Genomic DNA, 27,757 nt, shown 5'->3' with positions numbered 1-27,757 from the left:
TGTTTTAAAGATCTTTTTATCTTTAGTGTTCAACTGAACAGTGATTTATCTAAGTTGTATTTTTTTTTAAGATTTTATTTATTTATTTGAGAGAGTGAATGAGAGAGTACATGAGCAGGTGCAGAGGAAGAAGAAGGCAGAGAAGCAGACTCCGCTGCTGAGCAGGGAGCCTGACGTGGGGCTCGATCTTAGGACCCTGGGATCATGATCTGAGTCAAAGGCAGATGTTTAACCAGACTGAGCCACCCAGGCACCCCTAAGTTTGGATTTCTTTTTGTTTATCCTGCTTAGTTTTCACTGGAGTTCTTGAATCTGTGCATTAATGACTTTCATCATTTGGGGGAATTTCTCATTGACTCTATCATCTCCTTATGGAGCTCCTATTAGATATATGTTAAACCTTTTTACTTTATTCTCCATGAGTGTTAACTTATCTTTTTTTGTTTTTTGTATTTTTAAAAACTCTGCTAGCTTTTAATTCATTTTCCAAGCCTGTCCTTAAATAATATAAAAATACTCATTTTCATACTCGGAGTTCTATTAAAGTTTCTCTCTGTCTGATTGTACTGTTGGTAGTGTCTACTGCTTCCACTGATTGTGCTTTATTTCTTCATATGTTTATTAATTTATTTATTTACTCACTCTGCTTTTCTTTGAAGCTTTATATGTAGAAATTCTGTGGGGAGTGCAATGAATACATTTTTCCTTACAAGGGATTTATATCTGCTATGTTCTCAGAGGACCTGAAAATGGGATCCAATATTCACCTGGTTTAGCAAATGCCTTTAAGATGATTCCACTTATTTTTCTGTCTTATTGCCTTGTCATTTTCAGTCTTGGACATGACAGCTCATGAATGTATTCATGATGGCTTTTTAAAAATATTTTACCTATAATTTTACCTTTTTAAATCTACTCTTGTAGCAGATAATTATTTCTCAATACATGTGGAAAAGTGCAATAATTATTTAAGATCTAATGGGTAGTCTAGATTGATTGAAACCCAGATTAGCAAATACTGGAATAATAATTGGGAAGCTATATGAAAGAAAGAAACCTTTGAAAAATAAGACAAAAACAGATTTGCCACATCAGATCTTAAACTCACTGTAAAGCTTCTATAATCAACATGTAGTGTTGGTACAGGAATACACATTTTCTGGAGCAGATGAAAGTCTGTAAAAAGAAACAAGTAAATATGAGAATGTAATATGTAATGAAGAGTGCATTTCAATTCAGTGGAAACTGATGGGTTCTTTGAAAAATCAGTCAGGTATAATTTTGAAATTACTTTAAGAACCCCCCATTAGGCCATGTAACATAAATTTTAAATGGACTAACTTTTAAATATTAAAAAAGAATTAAAAATAATTTGGAAGCTATAAATTATCTGAGAACAAATTTTACTACACACATTTTTATATAAAAGCTAACCCAACTTGAAACAAAGTGATTTTTTTTTTTACCATGCATTAACTTATGTTATCAAAGTGTTCCTGGATATTTAAATAATAACCTAAACCAGTATACACATAGGCAGATGTCATAAATGTTACATAAAAGGTATACGCAAATGATTAATAACCTTATTAGAGATGTCTTACTTCCATATTAGCCAGAGATATGTAAATCAAAGGATGGGATACCACTTTTATCTCATCAGATTGTTGAAGTCAAGAAGTTTAATAACCACTTTTCTCTCATCAGATTGTTGAAGTTAAGAAGTTTAATAACCGGGGCGCCTGGGTGGCTCAGTTGGTTGAGCGACTGCCTTCGGCTCAGGTCATGATCCTGGAGTCCCGGGATCGAGTCCCACATCGGGCTCCCTGCTCGGCGGGGTGTCTGCTTCCCCCTCTGCCCTCTTCCCTCTCGTGCTCTCTGTCTCTCATTCTCTCTCTCTCAAATAAATAAATAAAATCTTTAAAAAAAAAAAAAGAAGTTTAATAACCTCCTAAAGCTGGAAGGAAACAATAAGCATCACACAGTAGAAATATATTTGTGAATTACAAATATATATACCATTGTGCCAACAGTGCTTTATTATGTGCTCTTCCTAGAAAAATAAAAATACCACCATGTAATGATATAGGTACACAATATTTCATTGTAGCAATTGTAGCATCATTTGAAGTAGCCAATACCTGAGACAGCTATAGTGCCCATCATTATGAAAATTGCTTAGTCTGTTTATATTATATATTATATATTATTTATTATATTTTAATATTTATTATGTTTAATATTTTGTGTTTATGTATAATATGTTTATGTTTATATTATGTGTAATATTTATTTACATTTAATATTTATATTATGGAGTGTTGTGAGACTATTCTTAAAAATATATTATTATTATATTTAGAGACCTAGAGGGATATCTCTATTAAGGGAAAAAAAGTAAGTTGCATATTAATATGAATAACGTATCTTTAGAAAAAAATCCAATTTATATATAAGGAAACATGGCATAGAAGGATATAATTTAACTTTAGTTTCCTCAGTTGGTTGAGGTTGAAGGAGGGTGAAGAGAAGTTACTAACATTTTTCTTAGAAATCTCCATATTACTTTACTTCTACAATGAGTATGTATATTTTTAAATAAAAATAATAAGTTAAAGTCACTAGTAACAATATAATAAAGCAGAGAGGTTAAAGTTTTTATTTTGATGTAAAGAGTGAAAAATCCAGACTTTCTTCTTTTTCTCTAAATGACAATAATTTCAAATCTGCTGAATAATATAGTTTCCCACTGTCCTAAAATGCCACATTTATCATATATTTAATTTCACCTTTATTTAGGTATATTTTCAACCCTCTATTTGTCCTGCCAGTCTATCTATCTTTGACAGGACCAAGGTGTTTTAATTACTGTACTGGGTAATATACCTTATCATTGACTAAAGCCATTTCCCTGATAGTATATTAATTTTCAGAATACCCTAACTTTTGTCTGCATATAACACTAAAATGAAAAAAAGCTCTACAAAATAATTATTGAACACTGTGTTCAGACTATAATAAAATATTAATTTAAAATTATTAATGCAAATGTATGCCCATTTCTCCTCATTCATTTATCAATTGATATAACATTAACTGAATATTCCAGAATTCATTTGTTAATTTTAATATATAACTTCCTAGTGTTGACTCTGGCAAATGATAGGATACTAAATTTACTAGTGTTAAAGGACTGGAATATTATTTTCAAAATGTCCCATCTTGTTTAATGTATTCTGCTGAAAAAGATAAATAGATGTTACATTGTCTATTGAATCATTAATGCTTATGCAAAATCTGTCTTGTTTCTGTTTTGTAATATATATCTTTGGGCCTTTAAAAGGTTACATTTTTACTCTTAATCACAGCTAATACAATGTGTAATAGTAACGGCTTTTCTTCATATTTGTTTCAAAAGATGAACATTTAGTTCTGGAAAACCTTCTGTAACTCAAAGCACTGTTTAGTCAATTTATTACAAAATGTAAGTGATACAAAAGTAATGTCAGTATAACTAAATGATAAAAGATTTCCGTTTTACAACTTAAACCAATTTTATATGAAACAAGTAATATCATATTGTTCGTGGTTGTATGTTATGTGTGGACACATTTAAACATATGCCTTTGTTAATATTTTTTAGAACTTAAATTATTTAAAAAATAGAACAGTTACAATCTAGTTTTATATATGTATGTGTAAATTAAACTGGAGTCACAACTTTTTTCTTTAGTGAATCATGACAAAGGAAAATCTGTATAAACACATAAGATACTGGTTAGAATATTTTTGAATATTAATAGGTAAAAATAAATGTAACAGAACCTAGATGAATGGAATTTTAATTTATCTAGCTATCTTATTGTATAGAAAGGAAATTCAAAACCCATCAAGGCTAAGTGATTTATCCCAGATCCCATAACTACTTGATAGAATAACTAAATTTTCTTGATTTTTTTTCTAGTGTGCTTTTGTCCACATCAGTCTACACAATCTGTATGAATAATGTATGTATATTATGAGTCATTATTAAAATATAAAGTATATAAAATATAAATGTAAAATATATATGTAAAATAGAAAATACAGGGCATAAAATAAAGAGAATATTATATTTATATATACATATAAGCAACATATTTTCTATCATGACAATTTTGTAAGTGCTATTAACATCTTAAATGATAGGTAAAATGTATAACATAGTAGACTCCATCTTTTTAAAATTTTTTTATTTAAATTTAATTAAGTTAACATATACTGTATTACTAGTTTCAGGGGTAGAATTCAGTGATTCATCAGTTGCATATAATACCCAGTGCTCATTATACCAAATGGCCTCCGTAATGCCCTTTACCTGATTATCCCATCCCCACCCCCCACCTCCCCTCCAGAAACAGCAAACTTCATCTTAAGGAAATTTGGGTTTAGTTTTCTGAAAACTGGTAAATTGAAAAATGTACATAAATTATTATAATCAAAACTAGTTTTACTTTTGAAAGTAGTAATGGGTTTAAATTAATGTACTTGGAATGGAGAGTTTTCTGGTGAATTTATTTGTACCCATTGTACAAATAGTGGCTGATAGCTGGTTTTATGAGCCACAATATAATAATGCAGTATGGTAGACACTGCAGCACGATGTCAATTAAGAAATCTCACATTCTTGTCAGTGAAGAGCAAGCCCTCACAAAATAATCTGACTTTATTCTGTTTGAAAAGAAGAAAACAGGAGTGTTATAGTCTAGTTCTAATAGCATAAATAATGAAATTTTGCCTTTATTACTAATTATCTTATACATATAATTTTTTACAACAGTCACTGGATTTGTTGTTTTAAATCTTGTTCGAGATAAGTTACTTAGTTACTTTTCTTTGTATAGTTTTTGCTTCTTTCTTGCTGTCTTTCTTATTGTGCTTCCTAACATGAATTTTCTTTAATAATCTTTAAAATCTTAAACCTTAGGATTAACATTATAAGAAAACCTTTTTTAGCTAGAAAAAGCCTAGGGGGAATGGAGTGCAGACTTAAATTTATTAAGTCTATTCTATGTTGTATAATGTACTAGGCATGCTATCTGTGTCAAACTAAAAAAAATACTTAGTGTAAATATGATGAGTTAAGAAAGAATTTTGATCTGCATTTTTTAAAATATATATTTTTTAAGATTTTATTTATTTATCAGAGAGAGAGAGAGAGACAGAGGCAAGCAGAGGGAGAATTTTTTAAATAAAAAATTTTAAAACGGTGAAGTCTCCCTAGGTGGGACTCGATCCCAGGACCCTGGGATCATGACCTGAGCCGAAGGCAGAAGCTTAACCGACTGAGCCACCCAGGCGTCCCTGATCTGCATTTTTTTTTTTTTTTAGATTTTATTTATTTGCGAGAGAGAGAATGAGAGACAGAGAGCATAAGAGGGAGGAGGGTCAGAGGGAGAAGCAGAATCCCTGCTGAGCAGGGAGCCCGATGTGGGACTTGATCCCGGGACTCCAGGATCATGACCTGAGCTGAAGGCAGTCGCTTAACCAACTGAGCCACCCAGGCACCCTGATCTGCATTTTTCAAGTGATGAAACTGAGATTAAGAGATACTAAATTTTACCCCAGTATAATATAAGCAGAATTAAATTCAGAAACCTGTGTGCACACACCTGTGTGCACCTTCACATGTGTTTCCTAGTTTAGCATCTCAAGGTCAGATAAAAAAATTTTATTTTCTACAAGAATAATTCTTTCCTTACACATTCATAGTTCTAAAAGTCTAATCATATTGTGCAAAACTTTTCTAAAATTTAGTATGTCTGAGATATGAAGGGAAGGTTTTCAGAGTAAAACCAGGCAAACCTATTCTATACCCCTCTGTCCCCAGAAGAGTGAATACTGGGAGGGCAGGAGTTTTTGTGGGTTCTTTAATGATAGGTTCCCACTCTCCTTTGCCAAATGTCTGAAGACCATTGGGTTGTTCACTGAGAGATGGTGATAGCTTGACAGTGTGCCCTGTGCTTATACTTTCTGTATGTACTATTAGGGACATTTTCTATTAAATTAATGTACATTAGCACACTCACTGTTAGACAACTAAGTCTAGAAGTATAAGTAATGTTAATTCACCCTTCTCACACTTGCAAACTTACTGAACTTTCCCAAGTATTTTTTAAATGCAGCAGATTGGAGTTTATCTTGGAAGGATGCTTCCATCTGTGAAAACTCTCATTGGAAAAAGCAAGAACACTTTAAAATAAATCCACCAGCTGTTTTGATAATGTTGTGGTGATATGAAAGTCTGAATATGATAGGACTATTGGTTAAATTCGTTATAACATATCAGATGATAACTGGTTTGTGAGTTTTTCATGTTTCTTGATAATGACTTAAAAACCATTAAATTGTAGAGAGAGGACATTAGTGCAATTTCAAGTTATAACTTTAAAAATAAAAGGCAAAGAATAAAAGTTAAGGTTGTCTTAAAATTAACCCACACACAAATGGCACATGTTATAGCTTCGAACAAGCTTTTAAAAACCCCAATGAGTAGGGGCGCCTGGGTGGCTCAGTTGGTTAAGTGACTGCCTTCGGCTTAGGTCATGATCCTGGAGTCCCTGGATCGAGTCCCGCATCGGGCTCCCTGCTCGGCGGGGAGTCTGCTTCTCCCTCTGACCCTCCCCCCTCTCATGTGCTCGCTCTCATTCTCTCTCTCTCAAATAAATAAATAAAATCTTTAAAAAAAAAAAAAACCCAATGAGTAATAGAAAATTCAACACCTGCAAAATATGGGTAAGTTAATGGACTAGAGAACATTCAATGCATGTTCTTCTGTGTTGATATAAAAAAAACAAACATATCAAACATCAATTTGTGTTTTAGATTTTTGCTTAAAGGAGTAAAAGTCCTCATAAAACAAATCTGTGCACAAAAGATCAGATATTTAATTTTTATCCCTCCCAACATAACCCTGTACATTTTTCTTCACACAATAGAAAACTAAAATACTTGTGAATGATTGAATAAACTGAAGAAACCAGGTGAAGCGATTGTGTATTTTCTAGAAGGAGACTACTGGGGTATCTTTAAAGTACCCTTCTAAATTTAAATTTTATAGCCTTTGCTTTTAGAAAAGTTTAAAAGCTCGCAGAATAGGAGTCAAACCTCTTGTTTAGAAGGAGAACTCAAGAAATCTCTCCACTTACTATGAGAGAAAAAAAAATTGATATTGATCTTGATGTTCTTGATGAGAACAGCTGAGGAGGTGTTCCCTTTCTAACAGGTTTCTGAATGTCTTTGACTCTGAATACCCAGCTTCCTACACAGTAGAATTATCTACCATTTGTTCAAAGTTATTTGTGAGAGGAAGAGAGCAAAGGTGATTTCTGAATCATTGCTTGATGTTGGCTCAGACCATTTTCAAAACCATGTTTGTGTATTCTGATACATGCTAATGCATTCCTTTTTTAATGTATCATCATGTCTTCCTCACTTTCCCTGTTTTTTCCACTGTCCTGAGAGTTTCCACAGCCTTTATACAATAATCTTCCCAATTAGTCCTTTAATACTAGCACCTTTTATTAAAAAGCTTCAATTAGATACTAAACCCTTAGATTGGAAGTGAAATTTTTCCATAATTTGTTCCAAGCACATTAAAAATATATCTTCTAATCATCATTTCCTAAATGAATCTGTGAACATCTCAACATAATAACGACCTTGTATGAAAAACCCACAGCTAGCATAATACTCAGTGGAGAAAAACAGAACTTCTCCCCTAAGGTCAGGAACAACGCAAGGATGTCCACTCTCACCACTTTTATTCAACATAGTACTGGAAGTCCTAGCCACAGAAATCAGACAAGAAAAAGGAATAAAGGCATCCACATTGGTAAGGAAGAAGTCAAACTTTTACTATTTGCAGATGGCAATCTGCACATATTATTTTTTATTTCTAAATAATATCATTATATGGATTTACTACTTTTTTAGCTCTTCATCAGAGATGGGCATTTAGGTTGCTTCTACATTTTAGCTATTAGGAATACACTACTTTGAACATTATTGTATGAGGTTTTACATGGACATATATTGTAGATTTTTTTGGGTGTACACTAAAGAGTGGAATTGCTGAATCATATGATAACTCTATTTTTACCCCTGTGAGCAACCGCCAAACTATTTTTCAAAGTACCGACACCATTTTTCAATCCCATCAGCAAGATATGATTGTTCCAATTTCTCCACATCCTTCTCAACATTTTTTATTGTATGTCTTTTTTTAACTTAAAAAATTGTTTATTTTTAAAATTAAAAAAAAATTTTCTTCACATTTTTCTTTTAAAGTTTTTATTTAAATTCTAGTTAATTAATATACAGTGTAATATTGGTTTCGGGAGTAGAATCATAGTGACTCACCACTATGATTGTATAAGATCCAGTGCTCATCTCAACAAGTGCCCTCCTTAATACCCATCGCCCATTTAGCCCTTCTTCTGCCCACCTCCCTTAGTTTGTTCTCTGTAATTAAGAGTTTCTTATGGTTTGCCTTCCTCTCTCTCTTTCTTTTTTCTTTTTCCCCTTTGTTCATCTGTTTTTTTTTAATCTGTTTTATTTCTTAAATTCCACATATGAGTGAAATCATAGGGTTTCTGTCTTTCTCTGACTTATTTTGCTCAGTGTAATACACTCTAGCTCCATCCACATCATTGCGAATGGCAAGATTTCATTCTTTTTGATGGCTGAATAATATTCTGTTGTATATATTATTATGCCTTTTTCACTGTATCCAGCCAAATAGGTTAAGAAGTGGTATCTCATTATTTTGACTAGCATTTCTCTGATAGCTAATAACGTTTAGCAGCACTTATGCTTATTGGCCATTTGTATGTTTTTGGAGAAATGTTCATACTAATCCATTGTTCATTTTTTAGTGAGTTATATTGTCTTTTTTGTTAGTGAGTTATAAGTCTTCATATATTTTAGATGAAAATTTCTTACCATATATGATCTTTTCCTGTTCTGTGGTTTGCCTTTTAACTTTCTTGGTGGTGTTCTTTGTAGCACAAAAGCTTTTAATTCTGATGAAATCCTGTTCATCTATTTTTGTGTGTGTGTGTTGTTGCTTGTGTTTTTGTTGTTATATCTAAAAACCATTGCCTAATCCAAGGTCTTGAAGATTTATTCCTATATTGTCTTATAAGAGTTTTAAAGATTTATCTCTAACATTTATATTTGTAATCTATTGTTAGTTAATTTTTATGTATGCTGTGAAATAGGGATCAACTCCATCCTTTCGCTTATGGATATTCAGTTATCACATCATTTCTTAAGGAGAATATTTCTTTCTTTATAGAATTGTCTTGGAACTCTTGTCAGAAAACAAATTGAACATAAAAAATGAGGGTTCTGTCTAGACTGTCAATTCTGTTCTGTTGGTCTGTATGTGTTTTATTATGCCAGTACCACACTGCCTTGATTACTGTAGCTTCATAGTAGGTTTTGACATCAGGAAATGTGATTTCTCCAACTTTGTTCTTATTTTTCACGGATGTTTTGCCTACTCTGGTTCTGGATTTCTTGGTTTTTCATATGAATTTTAGAGTCAGTATGCCAATTTTTGCAAAGAAATCTGCTACGATTTTGATAGGGATTGCACTGAAGCTGTAGATAAATTTGATAAATTGTAAAATGTAATTGTAGCATTATCCTAACAATAAGCCTTCTAATTCATAATCATGGGCTGTCTTTCCATTTATCTAGGTCTTCATTAGTTTCTTTCAGCAATGGTCTGTTTTCAGAACATATGTTTTACACAGTTTTGGTAAATATAGTCCAAATAATTTGTATTTTGATCCTCTTAGAATTATTTTTTTATTTCATTTTTGTTTTGTTCATTGCTTTATACCTTGTGTGTAGAAATAAAATTGATTATTGTATATTGATTGACCTTATGCCCAACATGCTAGCTACAGTATTATTAGTGCTGTATTAGTCAGGGTTCTGCATAGAAATGGAATGGAATATATGTATATCTATATCTATATATAGGTATAGATATAGATATATACATATATCAATGTCCAAACTCCACCAGGCAGGCTCCAAAAGGGACAGATTTTCTTCCTGTTGCCTGTTCTTGTGCTGTTCAGGTCCTCAGTAGGTTGGCTGATGTCCACCCAGTTGAGTGATAATTGGGGAAGGCAATCTACTTTGGTGAGTCCACCAATTTAAAAAACTAATCTCATATAGAAATGCCTTCTTGTACCCACCCCAAAATCATGTTTAATATGGGCATCCCATGGCACAGTCAGGTTGACACATAAAATTAAGCATCATAGTGCTAATAGTTTTTTAGTGGATTTTAGGATTTTCTATATACAAGGTCACTTCATTTACAAGTAGAAATAGTTTTACTTCTTACTTTCCAATTTGAGTAGCTTTTATTTCTTTTGTTTGCCACATTATTTGGATAAAACCTTCAGTACTATACTAGATAGATGTGCATCCTTGTATTGTTCCTGATGCTAAGGAGAAAACATTCAGTTTTCAGCATAAAGTAAGATGTTGGCTGTGGTTTTTAAACAGATGTCCTTTATTAACCCCTAAAATGAATTAATGACTTTCTGTTTCTGGTCTGTTGTGAGTTGTTATCATGAGAGGTATTGATTTTGTCAAACACTTTTCTGCATTTTTTGAGATGATCCTTTGATTTTTGTCCTTTATTCTATTGATGCAGTGTACTATATTAATAGATTTAGGGAATGATAAACCAACCCTGTATTCCTGAGATAAATTCCGTATGTATATTTTGGAAGTATTTGTGAAGAATTGGTATAAATTGTTGAATACTTGGTAGAATTCAACATTTAGGCCATGTCAGCCTCAAATGCTCCTTGAATCACCTTTACTATCTTACTGATTCCTTATTTAATGATTCCTTATACATTAATGATTCAAGTAAAATCTTTGATACATGGTCCTTCTCTATGTGTAAAGGAATCCTGTCTTAACTTTTGAAAAGTATACTTTGACAGCATAGTGCTTTACTGTTGTCCTTTACCAGTGACACTAACAAAGACTTTCACAAAGGCAATGGCAAATATGACCAAATTTAAGGAAAGAAACAGATTAATCTTAAGATAAAAAGACTTTTACCTTATGATAACTTCTCATTGAATTGATGGAAAGATCAAAAATAAGGGAAATATACAAAAAAATCATCTAGGAGGGATGCCTGGTGACTCAGTCGGTTAAGCATCTGCCGCCTGCTCAGGTCGTGATCCCAAAGTCCTGGGATCAAGTCCCACATAGAGCTCCCTGCTCAGCAGGGAGCCTGCTTCTTGTCTGACTGCTGCTCCCCCTGCTTGTGCACTCTCTCTCTCTGACAAATAAGTAAATAAAATCTTTTTAAAAAATCATCTAATAAAGTATAAAGTGTAATTAATGAGCTAGCTACATGCTCTCCAATTTATACTGAAAAGAGCTGTGTTTTACATCAAGATACATATTAAATCTGAAAAATAATAATGTAACTAAATTTTATAACCTATTCAGTATTGAACAGTATTCTTTATTTTTTAAAAGATTTTATTTATTTATTTGACAGAGAAATAGCACAAGCAGGCAGAGCAGCAGGCAAAGGGAGAGGGAGAAGCAGGCTCACTGTTGAGCAGGGAGCCCGATGTGGGGCTCGATCCCAGGACCCTGGGATCATGACCTGAGCTGAAGGCAGACGCTTAACCGACTGAGCCACCCAGGTGCCCCTGAACAGTATTCTTTAGTATTAGAGTTTATCTTGGTCCTTATGAGTATGTGGTCATATATATGGCTTTGAATCCTGGCTCTGCCACTTTATATGCTCTATGATCCTTTGGCAAATTATTTATCCTTCTTACCCCAGTTTCCTTATTTATAAGTTGAATTTAATAACACATTCCTATTATGTATTCTGAAAATATGCACTGAAGAACCATTCTTATGTGTTAGACATTACTGTTGGTTGCTAAGGAGACATATTGAATAAGACAAATACTGTTAAACCACCATGAATAGTATTAAAACCATGCATTAAGATCTATTTTTAAATGTTTTATTCAGTTATGGAATGCCAGTTTCTTTATAAATAGATCACAGTATTCTGGTTATATTTTGAATTGTTTCATCTATTTTGTTTGTCTGTTCTTTTTCTAAATTTTCATGAAGATTATTTTCAAGTCTTTTTCTGCTAACTTCAATTTCTGTATCAGACCTGTGGGTCTGCTTGACTGATTTCGTTTTTTTCACTGATTATCAGGCATTTAATTCTGTCTTGTCTTATGCTTAGAAATTTTTGATTAAGTGCTGGACATTTTATATAAGATGATTGATGATAAAGATTAAATAAAGGTCTGGCAAACTGCTGGTAATGTACTAAGGAGTCAAGAAATAGTTAAGGTTATTTCTGTTGTTTATTATCATCAGTATTCTATAGACTCTAGGAATTTATATTTATGATTGAGGTTAGTCAGGGAGCAATGTGTGTGTTTTCAAAGACTTTAAAAAGTATTGTAAACAAAAGATAAAGGAGAAATAAATACAGTAGTTTCATACCATTAACTGCATTCTATCATCTCTTCTTTAACATATTTTATAGCAGTTTTGTATTTACAGAAAAGTTGTGAAGATAGTACAAAGAATCCCTATATAGACCTGTACATTATCTTCTCTATTATTCATATCTGACATTACTATAACACATTTATTATAATTAATGAAACATTGTTTCTGTATTATTACTAACTAAAGTCTATGCCTCCTTCAGATTTCCTTAGTTTTTACCTAGTGCCTTTTTCCTTATCTAGGATCCTGTTCAGAATAGCATATGACATTTAGTTGTCATGTTCCCTTAGGGTGATCTTGAGTTTTGTATTTTCTCATAGTTACCCTTATTTTGATGTACTTGACAGTTTTGAGGAATACTGGTCAGGTCCAGGTCTTACTTTTAATTAGAGAAAAAAATAATCCCCATCCATTCAAGTTATTCATTCTTAGTCAATAATGATATAATTGTACAATATATGAACAAGTTTAGTTTTAAAAACTCGATAGAATGAGTAGGGTTTTAAGTTATTCTATAATAATCAAAGAAGTAATGAGAGATGAGAATGTCAAGGTCTCATCCACGAGTGCCTGTAAAATAAGTTTCATATGCATCTTTGGTTTATAGTGTGTAATTGAAGGATGATAATCAACACAGAGTGCCATATATATAGTCTCTCTGGATAAGCCAGATGAAAAAAAGGGAAAGAGAGTCCTAGATGCTTTTAATTTAGTTAAATGGAGGATAACTTGAGTTTAACCTTTTTGTTTGTTTTTTTAAAGTTTTAAGATTTATGTTTTAAGTTTGTTCAATCTACCTAACTTACCTTTTTTAAAAATGAAAAGAACAGCTCTTGTCAGGATATAGTTAGATGCCTTGTGAAAGAAAACTGTTTACAGGACATTTATATTTTAAATTTTGATTTTCCAAAATTGACTAATTGTTCATTTATGAATACACCATATATTGAATATTCCTGTATGTCAGGTTCTCTGCTAGTTATTACTTGATGTTTTCTAATGGTAAACATTACTGTAACCTCTCTATCTTATACATGTCTTAATCTTCAACTCAATTACCTAATAAAAAATTGGGTCATATTTTGAATGTTTAAGGTACATTGTTACATAATAAAATTTTATTTTATTTTATTTTTCTAGAACTATTATGGAGCTGCTAAGATGATTTTTTCTGACAACCCACTTGGTTTGACCTGTGGAATGGTATGTCCAACTTCTGATCTTTGTGTAGGTGGATGCAATTTGTATGCCACTGAAGAGGGACCAATTAATATTGGTGGATTGCAGCAGTTTGCTACCGAGGTATGTAAGCTGTACATACTGCTTTTTTTTTTTTTTTGCCCACCCCTAAAGTACAAAAATCTTAAAGTTACTTTAATTCTTGGTGCTCTTTTGATATCCAACATTTTTAATATAATACATAGTTAACGTGTATTGTTTTATGTCATAAATAATATTTTTATTCAACAAGGGCTACAAAAATTAAACTTCATAAAACCCTATGTCAAATTAATTGCAATCCCAGAAAGTCATTAAAATATTCTGAGTGAAAGTTACATAAATTAGAGGGCCTGAAAAGAAATTTATTCATTAACTCTACATTAGAGTGTAACAAGGGGACCCCATTATAAAAAGGCTATCTTGCCTGATTCTTTTTCCTGAAATTCTCTTTAACCTTTACAGCTTGAAATAATACATCAGCATTATTTTGTGATTTTTTTTTTTTTTTAGTAATAGAGGTTAGAGAATTTTCAAAAACCCTAACACTGAATAATATTCTTTAAAATTAAATTTTATAAACTTTTAGAATAGGAGCAGGTGTGTTATTTGGATACAAACTTATAATAAAATGAAAGCATTTAATCATACAAGTTTGATTCTTAGCTTTCTCTTTTATAAATCCTTTGTCAGTGACTGATACTCTGGGACATCTTATGCTCTCTGGTGTCCCCTCTTTGGAGTCAACTACCATGTTACTTTCTATGTATCATTTAAATGATCAACTTATATCGAGGTTACAGTAAGATTGTATAATCCTCGTGGTCCAGTTGGCTAGAAGGCCAAATTAAATATCTGTTAACAGTAGTTTTTTACTTAATAACTTCCTTCTCTGGTTTTGTCAACTCAAACACAATGTATTCTTTCCTTTTAGGACCCTTCCCATAATGTCCCCCAAGGTTAAGTCTCACTTTGCTCTTAGTAATAAATCAAGGTTATTCCTTCTCTGCTTTCTGACAAGTTAATTCTAAGCAAAGCCTCCTAGGAATGAGAAAATAGAAACAACTTGATGTTGTGAGTTGTTGCAATAAATTATTGGATTTAATTTCTTTTCTTACCAAATTCAAAATTGCATTAGGCTTACCTGACCATTGTAAGTATGATCTTTACAACCTGGGAAAATCCTTAGTTACTGATAGAGAAGATTAACTTGAATTTTTCCACATCTTTCTTTGGGGACTCCTTGCTTCTTCACTATAGCAGGGCAAGCTTGCAAGGATGTAGCAAGTGAAAGGGCATACAATATGTATATGAACTAATGCTGCATTTCAAAACAAAATAAGTTAAAATAATAATATTATGTGTTGATGACCTGGATGATAGAGAGACACTATTCCTCCGAGAACTCTCACTTGTTGTTGATTTTAATTGAGGTATAGTTGACAAACATTATTATAATAGTTTCAGGTGTACAACATAGTGATTCAGCATTTCTATACATTGTAAAATGATAGTTATAATAAGTCTAGTTACCACCTGTCACCATACAAAGTTAATGCAATGTTATTGACTATATTCCCCATGCTGTACACCACATCCCAATGACTTATTTATAACTAGAAGTTTATACTTCTTGATTCGCTCACCTACCTGCTCAGCACCCCTTTGCTCTGGCAACCACCAGTCTCTTCTCTGTATCTCTAAGTCTGAGTTTTGTTTCATTATGTTTGCTCTGTTTTTTTTAGATTCCACCTGTAAGTGAAATCATGTGGTATATGTCTTTCTCCATCTCACTTATTTAACTTGGCATAATACTCTCAAGGTCCATCCAGGTTCTAGCAAATAACAAGATTTTGTTCTTTTGTATGCCTAAGTAGTATTCCATTGTATATACATGTTACAGTTTCTTTATCCACTAACCTGTTGATGGACACATAGGTTGTTTCCATATCTGGCTGTTATAAATAATACTGCAATGAACATAAGGGTGCATTTCTTTTTGAATGAGTATTTTAATTTTCTTTGGATAGTTACCCAATAGTTGAATTGCTTGATAATATGGTAGCTCCATTTTTTAGTTTTTTGAGGAACCTCCATAATGTTTTCATAGTGCACCAATTTATATCCCTAGTAATAGTGCACAAGGATTACCTTTTCTTGTTATTTTTTTTTCTCTTTTTGATAAAGGCCATTCTGACAGGTGCAAGGTGGTATCTCATTGTGGTTGATTTTCATTTTATTCATGATTAGTGATATTGAACATCTTTTCATATGTCTGTTGGCCATCTGTATGCCTTCTTTGGAAAAAATGTCTATTCAGATCCTCTGCTTAATTTTTTAACTGGATTGTTTGGGTTTTTGTTGTTGTTGTTGAGTTATAAAACTCAGTGTATATTCTTTATATGTTGTGTTCTTTATATATTTTGGCTATTAATCCCTTATTGGATATATGTTTTACAAATATCTTCTCCCACTCAGTAGGTTGTTTTTTCATTTCGTTGATTTTTTTTCTGTGCAGCTTTTCAGTTTGATATAGTTCCATTTGCCCATTAATTTATTTTGGCTTTTGTTTCCTTTGTCTTTGGAGTCAAATCCAAAAAAAAAATCACCAATACTAATATCAAAGAGATTGCCACCTATGTTTTCTTCTAGCGGTTTTATGGTTTTAGGTCCTACATTCAAGTATTTAATCCATTCTGAGTTTATTTTTTGTGTATGGTATAAGAAAATGGTCCAGTTTCATTCTTTTGCATGTAGCTGACCAGTTTTCCCAGGACCTTTTATTGAAGAGACTGTCTCTTCCCATTTTATATTCTTGCCTCCTTTGTCATAAATTAATTGATTTTATATGTGTGAGTTTATTTTGGGGCTCTCTATTATGTTCTGTTGATATATGTGTCTGGTTTCATACCAATACCATTTTGTTTTGATTACTATAGCTTTGCAGTATAGTTTGAAATCAAGGAGTGTGATACCTCCGGCTTTGTACTTATTTCTTAAGATTATTTTGCTATTTGAGGTCTTTTGTAGTTTTGATTAATTTTAGAAGTATTTGTTCTAGTTTTGTGAAAAATACCCTTGGAGTTTTGATAAAGATTGCATTGAGTCTCTAGATTGCTTTGGGTTGCTTTGGGTAATATGGACAATATTTAACAATATTACTTCTTCCAATCCATGAACAAGGGATACCTTTTTGTTTGTGTCTTCTTCAATTTCTTTCATTAATGTCTTATAATTTTCAATGTATAGGTGTTTCATCTCCTTGGTTAAATTTATTTTTAGGTATTTTATTCTCTTTGTTGAGATTATGAATAGGATTGTTTTCTTCATTTCTCTTTCTGATAATTTGTTGATGGTTTATATAATGAATAGATTTTTTTATATTAATTTTGTATCTTGGAACTTTATTGAATTCATTTATTCTAACAGTTTTCTTTTTCTTGGACTCTTTAGGGTTTTCTATATATAGTATCATATATTCTGCAAATACTAACAGTTGTACTTCTTTCTTTCCAGTTTGGATGCTCTCTATCTTTCTTGCCTTATTGCTATGGATAGGATTTCCAATACTGTTTGATAAAAGTGGGGAGAGTGAGCATTCTTGCCTTGTTCCTGGTCTTAGAGGAAAAGCTTTCAGTTTACACAATTCAGTATGATTTTATCTATGGGCTTGTCATTATATGACCTTTATCATGTTGAGGTACATTCCTATTATACTGACTTTGTTGAGAGTTTTTATCATAAATGGGTATAGAATTTTATCAAATAATTTGTCTGCATTTATTGAGGTAATTATATGATTTTTATCTTTGGGTTTGTTAATGTGATGTATTTCATTGATTGATTTGTGGATGTTGAACCATCCTTGCATTTCTGGAATAAATCCTACTTGATCATGGTGCATGATCCTTTTAATGTATAGTTGAATTCAATTTGCCAGTATTTTGTTAAGGATATTTGTATCTATGCTCATCATGTTTAACAGCCTGTAATGTTTTCTTTATGTATATCTTGGTCTGGTTTTGGTATCAGGGTAATGGCCATCTCCTAAAATGAGTTTGGAAGGCTTTTATTCTCTTCAGTTTTGGGGGGAAGAGATTAGGGAAGGTATGTATTAAAGCTTTCAATGTTTTGTAGAATTAACCAGTTAAGCCATCTGGTCCTGGACTTTTGTTTGTGGGGAGGTTTCTGATTTCTGTCTCAATCTCCTTACTAGTAATTGGTCTATTCAGATTTTATGATTCAGTCTTAGAAGACTTTAAGTTTCTATGAATTTATCCATTTCTTCTAGTTTGTCTGTTTGTTGGCATACAGTTGTTCAAAGTAGTTTCTCATGATCTTTTATTTCTGTGGCATGTTTGCTCTATCTTTGGTGAGCCTAGATAAAGGCTTGTCAGTTTTGTCCATCTTTTCAAAAAATTAGATCTAGTTTCATTGATCTTTTCTATTGCCTTTTTTTTAGTTTCTGTTCCATTTAATTCTACTCTGATCTTTATTATTTCCCTCCTTCTAATAACTTTAGGCTTTGTTTTTTCTTATTTTTGTAATTTCTTTAGACATTAAATTGTCAGAGATTTTTCTCCTTTCTTGAAGTAGTCCTCTATTGTCAGCTTACTTCTTAGAACCACTTTTGAGGCATCTTATAGATTTTGGTATGTTGTATTTCTGTTTTCATTTGCTCTAGGTATTTTTTTTTTTTAATTTCTCCCTGTTTTTTCTATGACCCAGTAGTTTTTCAGTATCATGTTGTTTAATTTCCATGTATTTGTATTTTTTTTGAGTTTTCTTCTTGTAGTTGATTTCTAGTTTCATACCATTGTGGTTCAAAAAGTTGCTTGATATAATTTCAGTCTTCTTTAATTTATGAGACTTACTTTGTGGCCTACCGTGATGCATCTAAGAAACAGGGAGCAGGGAGCCCAATGAGGGGCTCAATCCCAGGACCCTGGGATCATGACCTGAGCTGAAGGCAGATGCTTAATGACTGAGCCACCCAGGTGCCCCATCTTTTTTTATACTTTCACTTTCAGTCCATGTGTCCTTACTTCTGAAGTGAGTCTCTCATAGGCAGTTTGAAGATGTATCTTGTTTTTTACCCAGTCATCCACTTTATGTCTTTTGATTGGAAAATTTAGTCCACTTATGTTTAAAGTGTTTATGCTAGGTATGTACTTATTGCTATTGATTTTATTAATTGTTTTTTTAAGACTGTTTATGTATTTCCTTTCTGTATCTTTTTTCTACTCTTTCTCTCCTTCGTGGTTTGTTGATTTCCTTTAATGTTATGTTTAGATTACTTCCTCATTTTTTGTGTATTTACTCTACATTTTTATTTGTGGTTATTTTAACATTCACATATATCACCCTGTGTATATTACAATTATTTTAACTTGATAGCAAAGTAAGTTTGAACACATTCCAATACTCTACATTTTTACTCTCCCCAGCACATTTTATATTTTTATTGTCACATTTTACATTTTTTAATTTTGTGTATTAATTATTGTATTTAATTTTACTATTTTCATGTTTTAACCATAGTAGATATATGTGATCACTCTACTACCTTTAATGTATTTACCTTTTCCAGTGAGATATTTACTTTTGTCTGTTTTCCTATTATTAGTGTCATTTCTTTTCAGCTTGAAGAAGTTCCTAAGGCTCGTTTAATAATGCTGAGGGTTTTTTAGCTTTTGTTTGTATGGAAAAGTCTTTATCTCTCTCTCTCTCAATTCTGAATGATAACCTTGCTGGGTAGAGTATTCTTGGTTAGAAGTTTTTCTTTTTATCACTTTGAATTTCATGTCACTTATTTTTGGCCTATAAAGTTTCTGCTGGGAAATAGCCTATGGGATTTTCCTTGTATGTAGCAATTTGATTTTTTTTTCTTGCTACTTTTAAGATTCCCTATTTATCTTTAACTTTTCACATTTTAATTATAATGTTTCTTGGTGTGGCTCTCTTTGGGTTTATCTGAATTGGAAATCTCTGGGCTTCTTGACCTAAATATCTTTTAGGGAACTTTTCAGCCATTATTTCTTCAAATAAATTATTTGCTCCTTTCTCTCTCTTTTCTCCTTCTGCCAATGCCTTCATCTCCAGGGAGAGTTTCCAGTATCCCCTGTCTCTCCAGCAGGTATTTTTAGATTAGGAAATGAATCTCTTCACCTATGGTAGACATGCTTTTCAAACTGCTATTTTTTCATTGGGTTTCAGGGTTAGTGGGACTGCATGTGAGTCCTTTAAAAGACAAATCTCAATTTTCTACATCATTTTAGGTCCCTTGGATTTTAGCCCCTCTGGTTTTCTAATTTAGGTGTTTTGGGGGTTCATCTCTTTGGTGCAGATCCCAGCGGTTGGGGTACTTGATGTGTGACACTAACCCTTCACTCTTCCAGGGGACGCACTATACTGGTGAGATCCCTCCGTATTGTCTGTTGCTGCCCCAGGAGTAGGTTTTTTTGTTGAGACCATATCTACCTCTTCTACCTGTCTCAATATGGTCTTTTTAACCTTTGTTGTCGAGAATAAGTTCATCTAGTATTTGATCTTTTTCAGAGGGAAATAATTCATATGTAACTTTAGATTTGGTGTGTCCCTGGGAGGAGGTGAGTTCAGGATCTTTCTATTCCACCATCTTGCAGAAGTCCCCCTTTTTCAACCCTCACTTGGTTTTAAGGAACTACTTCCACCCCATCCCAAAGCAGTTTTTTGTTTGTTTTGTTTTGCTGTGTGTGTGCTTTGTTTTGTTTTTTAATTTAAGGCATAGCATAATTTAGGATGGCATTAAATGCATTGCATGTGAATTGTGGAGTTTAAAATAGGAATGTATATGGGGTGCCTGGGTGGCTCATTCGTTAAGCGTCTGCCTTCAGCTCAGGTCATGGTCCCAGGGTCCTGGGATTGAGCCCTGCATGGGGCACCCTGCTCAGCGGGAAGCCTGCTTCCCTCTCTCCCACTCCCCCTGCTTGTGTTCCCTCTCTCACTGTTTCTTTCTCTGTCAAATAAATAAATAAAATCTTTAAAAAAAATAGGAATGTATCTTACTTTTATATTGCAATTATACTTTATAAAACAGTGACTTCAAATATATCTGTCAATTCATAAATAAATCTTGTAATGGAACTATGAGGAAAAGCTCTCTCTTTTTTTAAGTAAACCTCTTATGGCAAGATACTTTAAAAAGTTTTGTTATTCATAAGTCAGTGGGTGGTTTACTTACCCAACTGTCAGTGTTATGAAGATAAGGAAAAGACAAACAACATATTGACTGCCTGTGAAAAGAGAAAGCAGAATGTGCAAAATACCATTATTGTTTCAAACTACTAAACTATTGATACTTAAGATGAAGCAGAATATGTTGCAAATAATTTTATTTATTTTGGTTGTTTAATAAAACAATGATTGATTTTTGACCTTTAAAGAAATACAAATCTATTTTTCAGCCAAATTAAGGAAAGGTTAGGAAAGCAGGCTAAAATAGTAAGATATTTTTCAAAATTGCTTTTCCTGTAATTTATAAGTGATTTTTAAAATATCAACTTTGTAGTTTGCCATTATTGGTTAAATCCATATCTTTTACTTTTCTATTTGAACATGGGCATATGGAACATAGAGATCTTAATAGAAAACAAATAAATCACACAAAGAATAGCCTGCAGTAGAATCAGGAGACCAGCTGCTTTTTTCTTGTTGTTGTTCTGTCTTGTCATTATTATTCAATCCTTTGCTGTCCCCACATCTGCAGTGACCTTGCTTCAGACATTTTTGTGTGCCTATGGAACAAATAGGCTATGGGGTCATTCTGACTCTCTAGGAGGCAGTTTTTCCTAGTTCAATTAAGTATAACAATATTGCCTCAATAAAATAACTTGAAAATAATAGTCTGGTGTGGATTCTCTTTTCAATCTCAGGAGGGTTTTAAAATTTTTCTACACAAATGTGGCCCTTAAAAATTTTATTTTGTAATGTGTTTGAGTATGTAATTGAATTTTTAAGAAATCATTACATTTATCACATGTGTAGACCAAAGAGACTTTCATTGTTTCTCAGATTTAACTAATGAATTGTTATAAAAGGAGAATGAAATGAGAACACATCTTTCTACTCATTTTCTAAAGTTTGAAAAATAAACTATAACTACATACTTAGCTGCATGTTAAATCAGTTCCCTTCTGCTGATGTTTACTAGTTATGCAGGCAATTTAAAGAAACTAAAATTAAAAGTTCAAGGTTCTGAAATTTGACTTTAAATGTTAAGATGAATGAGGGACATAAGATTACTACTTAAAATTGCTGCCTCAGTTATGAATTTTTAGAAATTCATTAGATTATGGAATTGTTATCTAAAAACATTATTTGGTTTTCACAATCAATATTCTATGAAATTATCTTAATACCTATTAAATACACTGTTTTATGAGGTGTATACTTCTTGACACTGCACTTTTAGTTTTGTTTTTATACTTTTAGTTAAGAATGGAACTGATAAATGGAATTCTAGACTAAATCAGGTGACTCACTGAGAAAAGAATTACTCTTTAGATTTTTTTTTAACTGTATTTCTTAGCAGGTTTTTTATATCACCTTTCATTTGATATAACCCAGTTCTCGTCTCACCATCATACACTATTTATACACCATCGTATACTATTTGTTTTTATTTCTATATTTTACTGGTTAGACACAATTCAAATCAAATTGATCAGTGCCTATAATACAATAAAAAATACTGTAATGCAATTCAAACAGCCAGGTGTTATAAGCCTACACTAAGAGATACCTTACAATTATTTAAATTACATCAACATTTATATTTTGCTTGAATACTACAGTAAATATTTTGGAGAATTGTGAATGAAGGAGGAACATGATTACTCGAGTTAATTGTGATTTAATAGGACAAATATTATTTCTGTCATATCTTCATTTTGAACATGGAGGTCACTAAAAGCCTTAACATTTTGCCTTCTACAAGCATAAGTGAAGAGATAATAGAGATATGTATACTAATATATAATAGCGTATTGCATGTTCTCTCTCAGGTAATGTATTTTTGTGGTACATTTTATCTATCAAGTAGAAAAGTAGAGACAAAGAAAAAGAGCAAGTGTAATTCTCAAATTACAGCCATTATCCAAAAAATGTACATAAACTGTGAGATTGGATATACTCTGTGTGTTATGTTGATTGCTTTATAAGTACGATAAAATGACTGAGATACTTTAGAGAGTGAGCAAGGACATTATTAATAATTAATTCAGTGCAGTGGGCACAAACCAGGATTATCCCAGGCAGAATGACTTGTATGAACGTCCAGTGTAATAAGTTCCCATTAGGTAAGGATTCAGTTAATCAAACATTGAGGATTGATTAGAATTAAGTGTTGTTGTAAGCTGTTTCTGGACTACAGGTCCAGAGAAACTACATGCCTCTCAAGAAATAATACAAGCCAACAACTAAAATTTTGTAGCAAACTTAATAATACATACTGCATTTACATTAGCATCCCTGGACTGATAATTCAGTCTTCATTAGTTTTTGTCACTTGGTTTTGGAGGTGATAAGACCTTTGTACAAACAAATTTAGAAGAAAAAAAAAAGTTGTAGCAAATAATCTTAACAATTGCGTAATTTTGGTAACTTTCAAAGTTATTACCCCCAAATCTCTGAAACATATTTTTATGTCTTAAAGCTATAGATGGTAATAGTTTTAAAATAAACTAAAATATTGTGATGAACATCATCTAGCAATTTATCCAGTCCTACAGTTTTATTATCAATCACTATGCCAGCACTGAGTATTTTTAATAGATTTCTAAAGCTTTTTGGAGAAGAATGTCAGATACTTAGTGAAATCTAGCAAGACATTATTATTTTCTATTAACTACTAAATTAAGAACAAAAGGAGAGACACAAATCAAGCCTTAACAGATATTACTTGTATTTTCATCCCTGAGAGCAACACTTGACCAGGGTACAAACTATTGATTTTATTAATGTGTAATGTATATTATTCATGTACATCTTATTTCTCCCATAAATAATAATTATTTTTTTGTACAAACAGTATTCACAAACTGCTAGTAATACTGGTAATAAATAGAAGAGGTATAGAGAAATTTTATTCAAAGGCAATTCAAGTTTGGGACAAAGAGGGAAGTGTGAGATATCATTAATCTAATACCTATTCTCTAATCCATATTCTATTTATAAATGACCTGCAAAAGGGATTAACCATGGCAGTTTATCTTATTTTAGATTAGATACATTAACTGATAGATTTTATTGACCACTTTGCCAAATTGTATCATAAATGTGCTAGACTCATTCCTAAATTTACTTATAGACCAGCTATCATCAAATCAGGCTTAGGCTCTCCAAATTAAAATAAAACTTTAGATATAATCTTAAGCTTCAGGGCCCTTCATAAAATAGGCCCCTTTCAAGGCTCTGAATTTAAAATTTATAGTAGTGCTTTTTTGTAATTTTTCATGGAAGGAACCCAAAGTTTATCATCTTAGGACCCACAGACCCTGGGTCCTGGATCTACAATAATCCTTCACTGGCCAGAAAAATAAAATAATAAATAAAATAAAAGCTTTTTAGTAACGTGCATAAACAAAGAAAACAACTAATCCACTACGCTCATCTTAACAACCTATTTTAATATAGTTGCTTCATGTCACACAAAAACCTCATTTTGTGAGTTGTGAGGTACAGTGACTGAGGTAAATGTTGCTAAACCAACAAAGTGCAATATTGTGAACTTGCAGCCAGAAAACCTGGGTTTAGAGTGAGTTTGCATTGATGACTTATAACAATATCTGCAGCAAGTGAGAGATTGTGAAATGATGGAAATTAAAGCACTAGCTTTGTATTCTAGATCTGCCTTTATTAGATGTGAATTTGGGGTATTTCATTAATTTCATGGAACCCCTTGTTGCAAATAATGGACATGATCACATTTACCTGAAGGGATATTTTCTTTATTTTTTTCCCTCTTTTTATTTATTTATTTATTTATTTATTTATTTATTTATTTATTTATTTATGTATTTATTTATTTATTTTTATTCCAATCTTTTTTATTACTTTTGATGCAGTGTTCCATGATTCATTGTTTGCGTGTAATACCCAGTGCTCCATTCAATACGTACCCTCTTTAATACCCATCACCAGGCTAACCCATCCCCCCACCCCCCCCTCACCTCTAGAACCCTCAGTTTGTTCCCCAGAGTCCATAATCTCTCATGGTTCGTCTCCCCCTCCGATTTCCCCCCATTCATTTTTCCCTTCCTGCTATCTTCTTCCTTTTTCTTTTCTTTTCTTTTTTTTTTTAACATATTATGTATTATTTGCTTCAGAGGTATAGGCCTGTGATTCAACAGTCTTACACAATTCACAGCACTCACCATAGCACATACCCTCCCCAATGTCTATCACCCAGCCAATCCATCCCTCCCAACCCCCACCACGCCAGCAACCCTCAGTTTGTTTCCTGAGATTAAGAATTCCTCATATCAGTGAGGTCATATGATACATGTCTTTCTCTGATGGATTTATTTTGCGCAGCATAATACCCTCCAGTTCCATCCATGTCATTGCAAATGGCAAGATCTCATTCCTTTTGATGGCTGCATAATATTCCATTGTATTTATAAACCACATCTTCTCTATCCATTCATCTGTTGATGGACATCTTGGCTGGCTATTGTGGACATTGCTGCTATAAACATTGGGGTGCATGTACCCCTTCGGATCCCTACATTTGTATCTTTGGGGTAAATAACCAGGAGTGCAGTTGCTGGGTCATATGGAAGCTCTATTTTCAACTTTTTGTGGAACCGGCATACTGTTTTCCAGAGTGGCTGCGCCAGCTTGCATTCCCACCAACAGTGTAGGAGGGTTCCCCTTTCTCCACATCCCCGCCAACATCTGTCGTTTCCTGACTTGTTAATTTTAGCCATTCTGACTGGTGTGAGGTGGTATCTCATTGAGGTTTTGATTTGGATTTCACTGATGCCGAGCAATGCTGAGCACTTTTTCATGTGTCTGTTGGCCATTTGGATGTCTTCTTTGGAAAAATGTCTGTTCATGTCTTCTGCCCATTTCTTGATTGGATCATTTGTTCTTTGGGTGTTGAGTTTAATAAGTTCTTTATAGATTTTGGTACTAGCCCTTTATCTGGTATATCATTTCCCATTCTGTCGGTTGTCTTTTGGTTTGGTTGACTGTTTCTTTTGCTGTGCAAAAGCTTTTTATCTTGATGAGGTCCCACTAGTTCATTTTTGCCCTTGCTTCCCTTGCCTTTGGCAATGTTTCTAGGAAGAAGTTGCTGCGGCTGAGGTCGAAGAGGTTGCTGCCTGTGTTCTCCTCTAGGATTTTGTTGGACTCCTGTCTCACATTTAGGTCGTTCAACCATTTGGAGTCTATTTGTGTGTGTGGTGTAAGGAAATGGTCCAGTTTCATCCTTCTGCATGTGGCTGTCCGATTTTCCCAACACCATTTGTTGAAGAGACTGTCTTTTTTCCACTGGACATTCTTTCCTGCCTTGTCGAAGATTAGTTGACCATAGAGTTGAGGGTCCATTTCTGGGCTCTCTATTCTGTTCCATTGATCTATGTGTCTGTTTTTGTGCCAGTACCATACTGTCTTGATGATGACAGCTTGTGTAATAGAGCTTGAAGTCCGGAATTGTGACCAGCTTTGCTTTTCTTTTTCAACATTCCTCTGGCTATTCGGGGTCTTTTCTGGTTCCATACAAATTTTAGGATTATTTGTTCCATTTCTTTGAAAAAAGTTGATGGTATTTTGATAGGGATTGCATTACATGTGTAGAATCTCTAGATAGCACTGACATCTTCACAATATTTGTTCTTCCAATCCATGGGCATGGAACGTTTTTCCATTTCTTTGTGTCTTCCTCAATTTCTTTCATGAGTATTTTATAGTTTTCTGAGTACAGATTCTTTGCCTCTTTAGTTAGATTTATTCCTAGGTATCTTATGGCTTTGGGTGCAGTTGTAAATGGGATCAACTCCTTAATTTCTCTTTCTTCTGTCTTGTTGTTGGTGTATAGGAATGCCACTGATTTCTGTGCATTGATTTTATATCCTGCCACTTGACTGAATTCCTGTATGAGTTCTAGCAGTTTTGGGGTGGAATCTTTTGGGTTTTCCACATAAAGTATCATATCATCTGTAAAGAGTGAGAGTTTGACTTCTTCTTTGCTGATTTGGATGCCTTTTATTTCTTTTTGTTGTCTGATTGCTGTGGCTAGGACTTCTAATACTATGTTGAATAGCTGTGGTGAGAGTGGACATCCCTGCCGTGTTCCTGACCTTAGGGGGAAGGCTCTCAGTTTTTCCCCATTGAGAATGATATTCACTGTGGGTTTTTCATAGATGGCTTTTATGATATTGAGGTATGTACCCTCTATCCCTATACTCTGAAGAGTTTTGAACAAGAAAGGATGCTGTACTTTGTCAAATGCTTTTTCTGTATCTATTGAGAGGATCATATGGTTCTTGTTCTTTCTTTTATTAATGTATTGTATCACATTGATTGATTTGCAGATGTTGAACCAACCTTGCAGCCCAGGGATAAATCCCACTTGGTCATAGTGAATAATCCTTTTAATGTACTGTTGGATCCTTTCGGTTAGTATTTTGGTGAGAATTTTTGCATCCATGTTCATCAAGGATATTGGTCTGTAATTTGCCTTTTTGATGGGTTCTTTGTCTGGTTTTGGGATCAAAGTAATGCTGGCCTCATAAAATGAGTTTGGAAGTTTTCCTTCCAATTCTATTTTTTGGAACAGTTTCAGAAGAATAGGTATTAATTCCTCTTTAAATGTTTGGTAGAATTCCCCTGGGAAGCCATCTGGCCCTAGGCTCTCGTTTTGGGGAGATTTTTTATTACTGCATCAATTTCCTTAGTGGTTATAGGTCTGTAC

General features: G+C 33.0%; 1 protein-coding gene across 1 annotated transcript in view; it reads left to right on the top strand.

The window, feature by feature from the left end:
• DPYD (dihydropyrimidine dehydrogenase) overlaps positions 1-27,757 on the top strand; it is a 799,188-nt gene that overhangs the window by 185,094 nt on the left and 586,337 nt on the right. Inside the window, 1 exon segment of the mRNA XM_021690256.2 lies at positions 13,723-13,884. Coding sequence (XP_021545931.1) covers positions 13,723-13,884 — 162 coding nt within the window.

This window comes from Neomonachus schauinslandi, chromosome 4 (genome assembly GCF_002201575.2).
Source record: "Neomonachus schauinslandi chromosome 4, ASM220157v2, whole genome shotgun sequence".
In the NCBI taxonomy this organism is placed as follows: Eukaryota; Metazoa; Chordata; class Mammalia; order Carnivora; family Phocidae; genus Neomonachus; species Neomonachus schauinslandi.
Note: the sequence above shows the minus strand (reverse complement) of the source record. Positions and strands in the feature narration are given on the sequence as shown.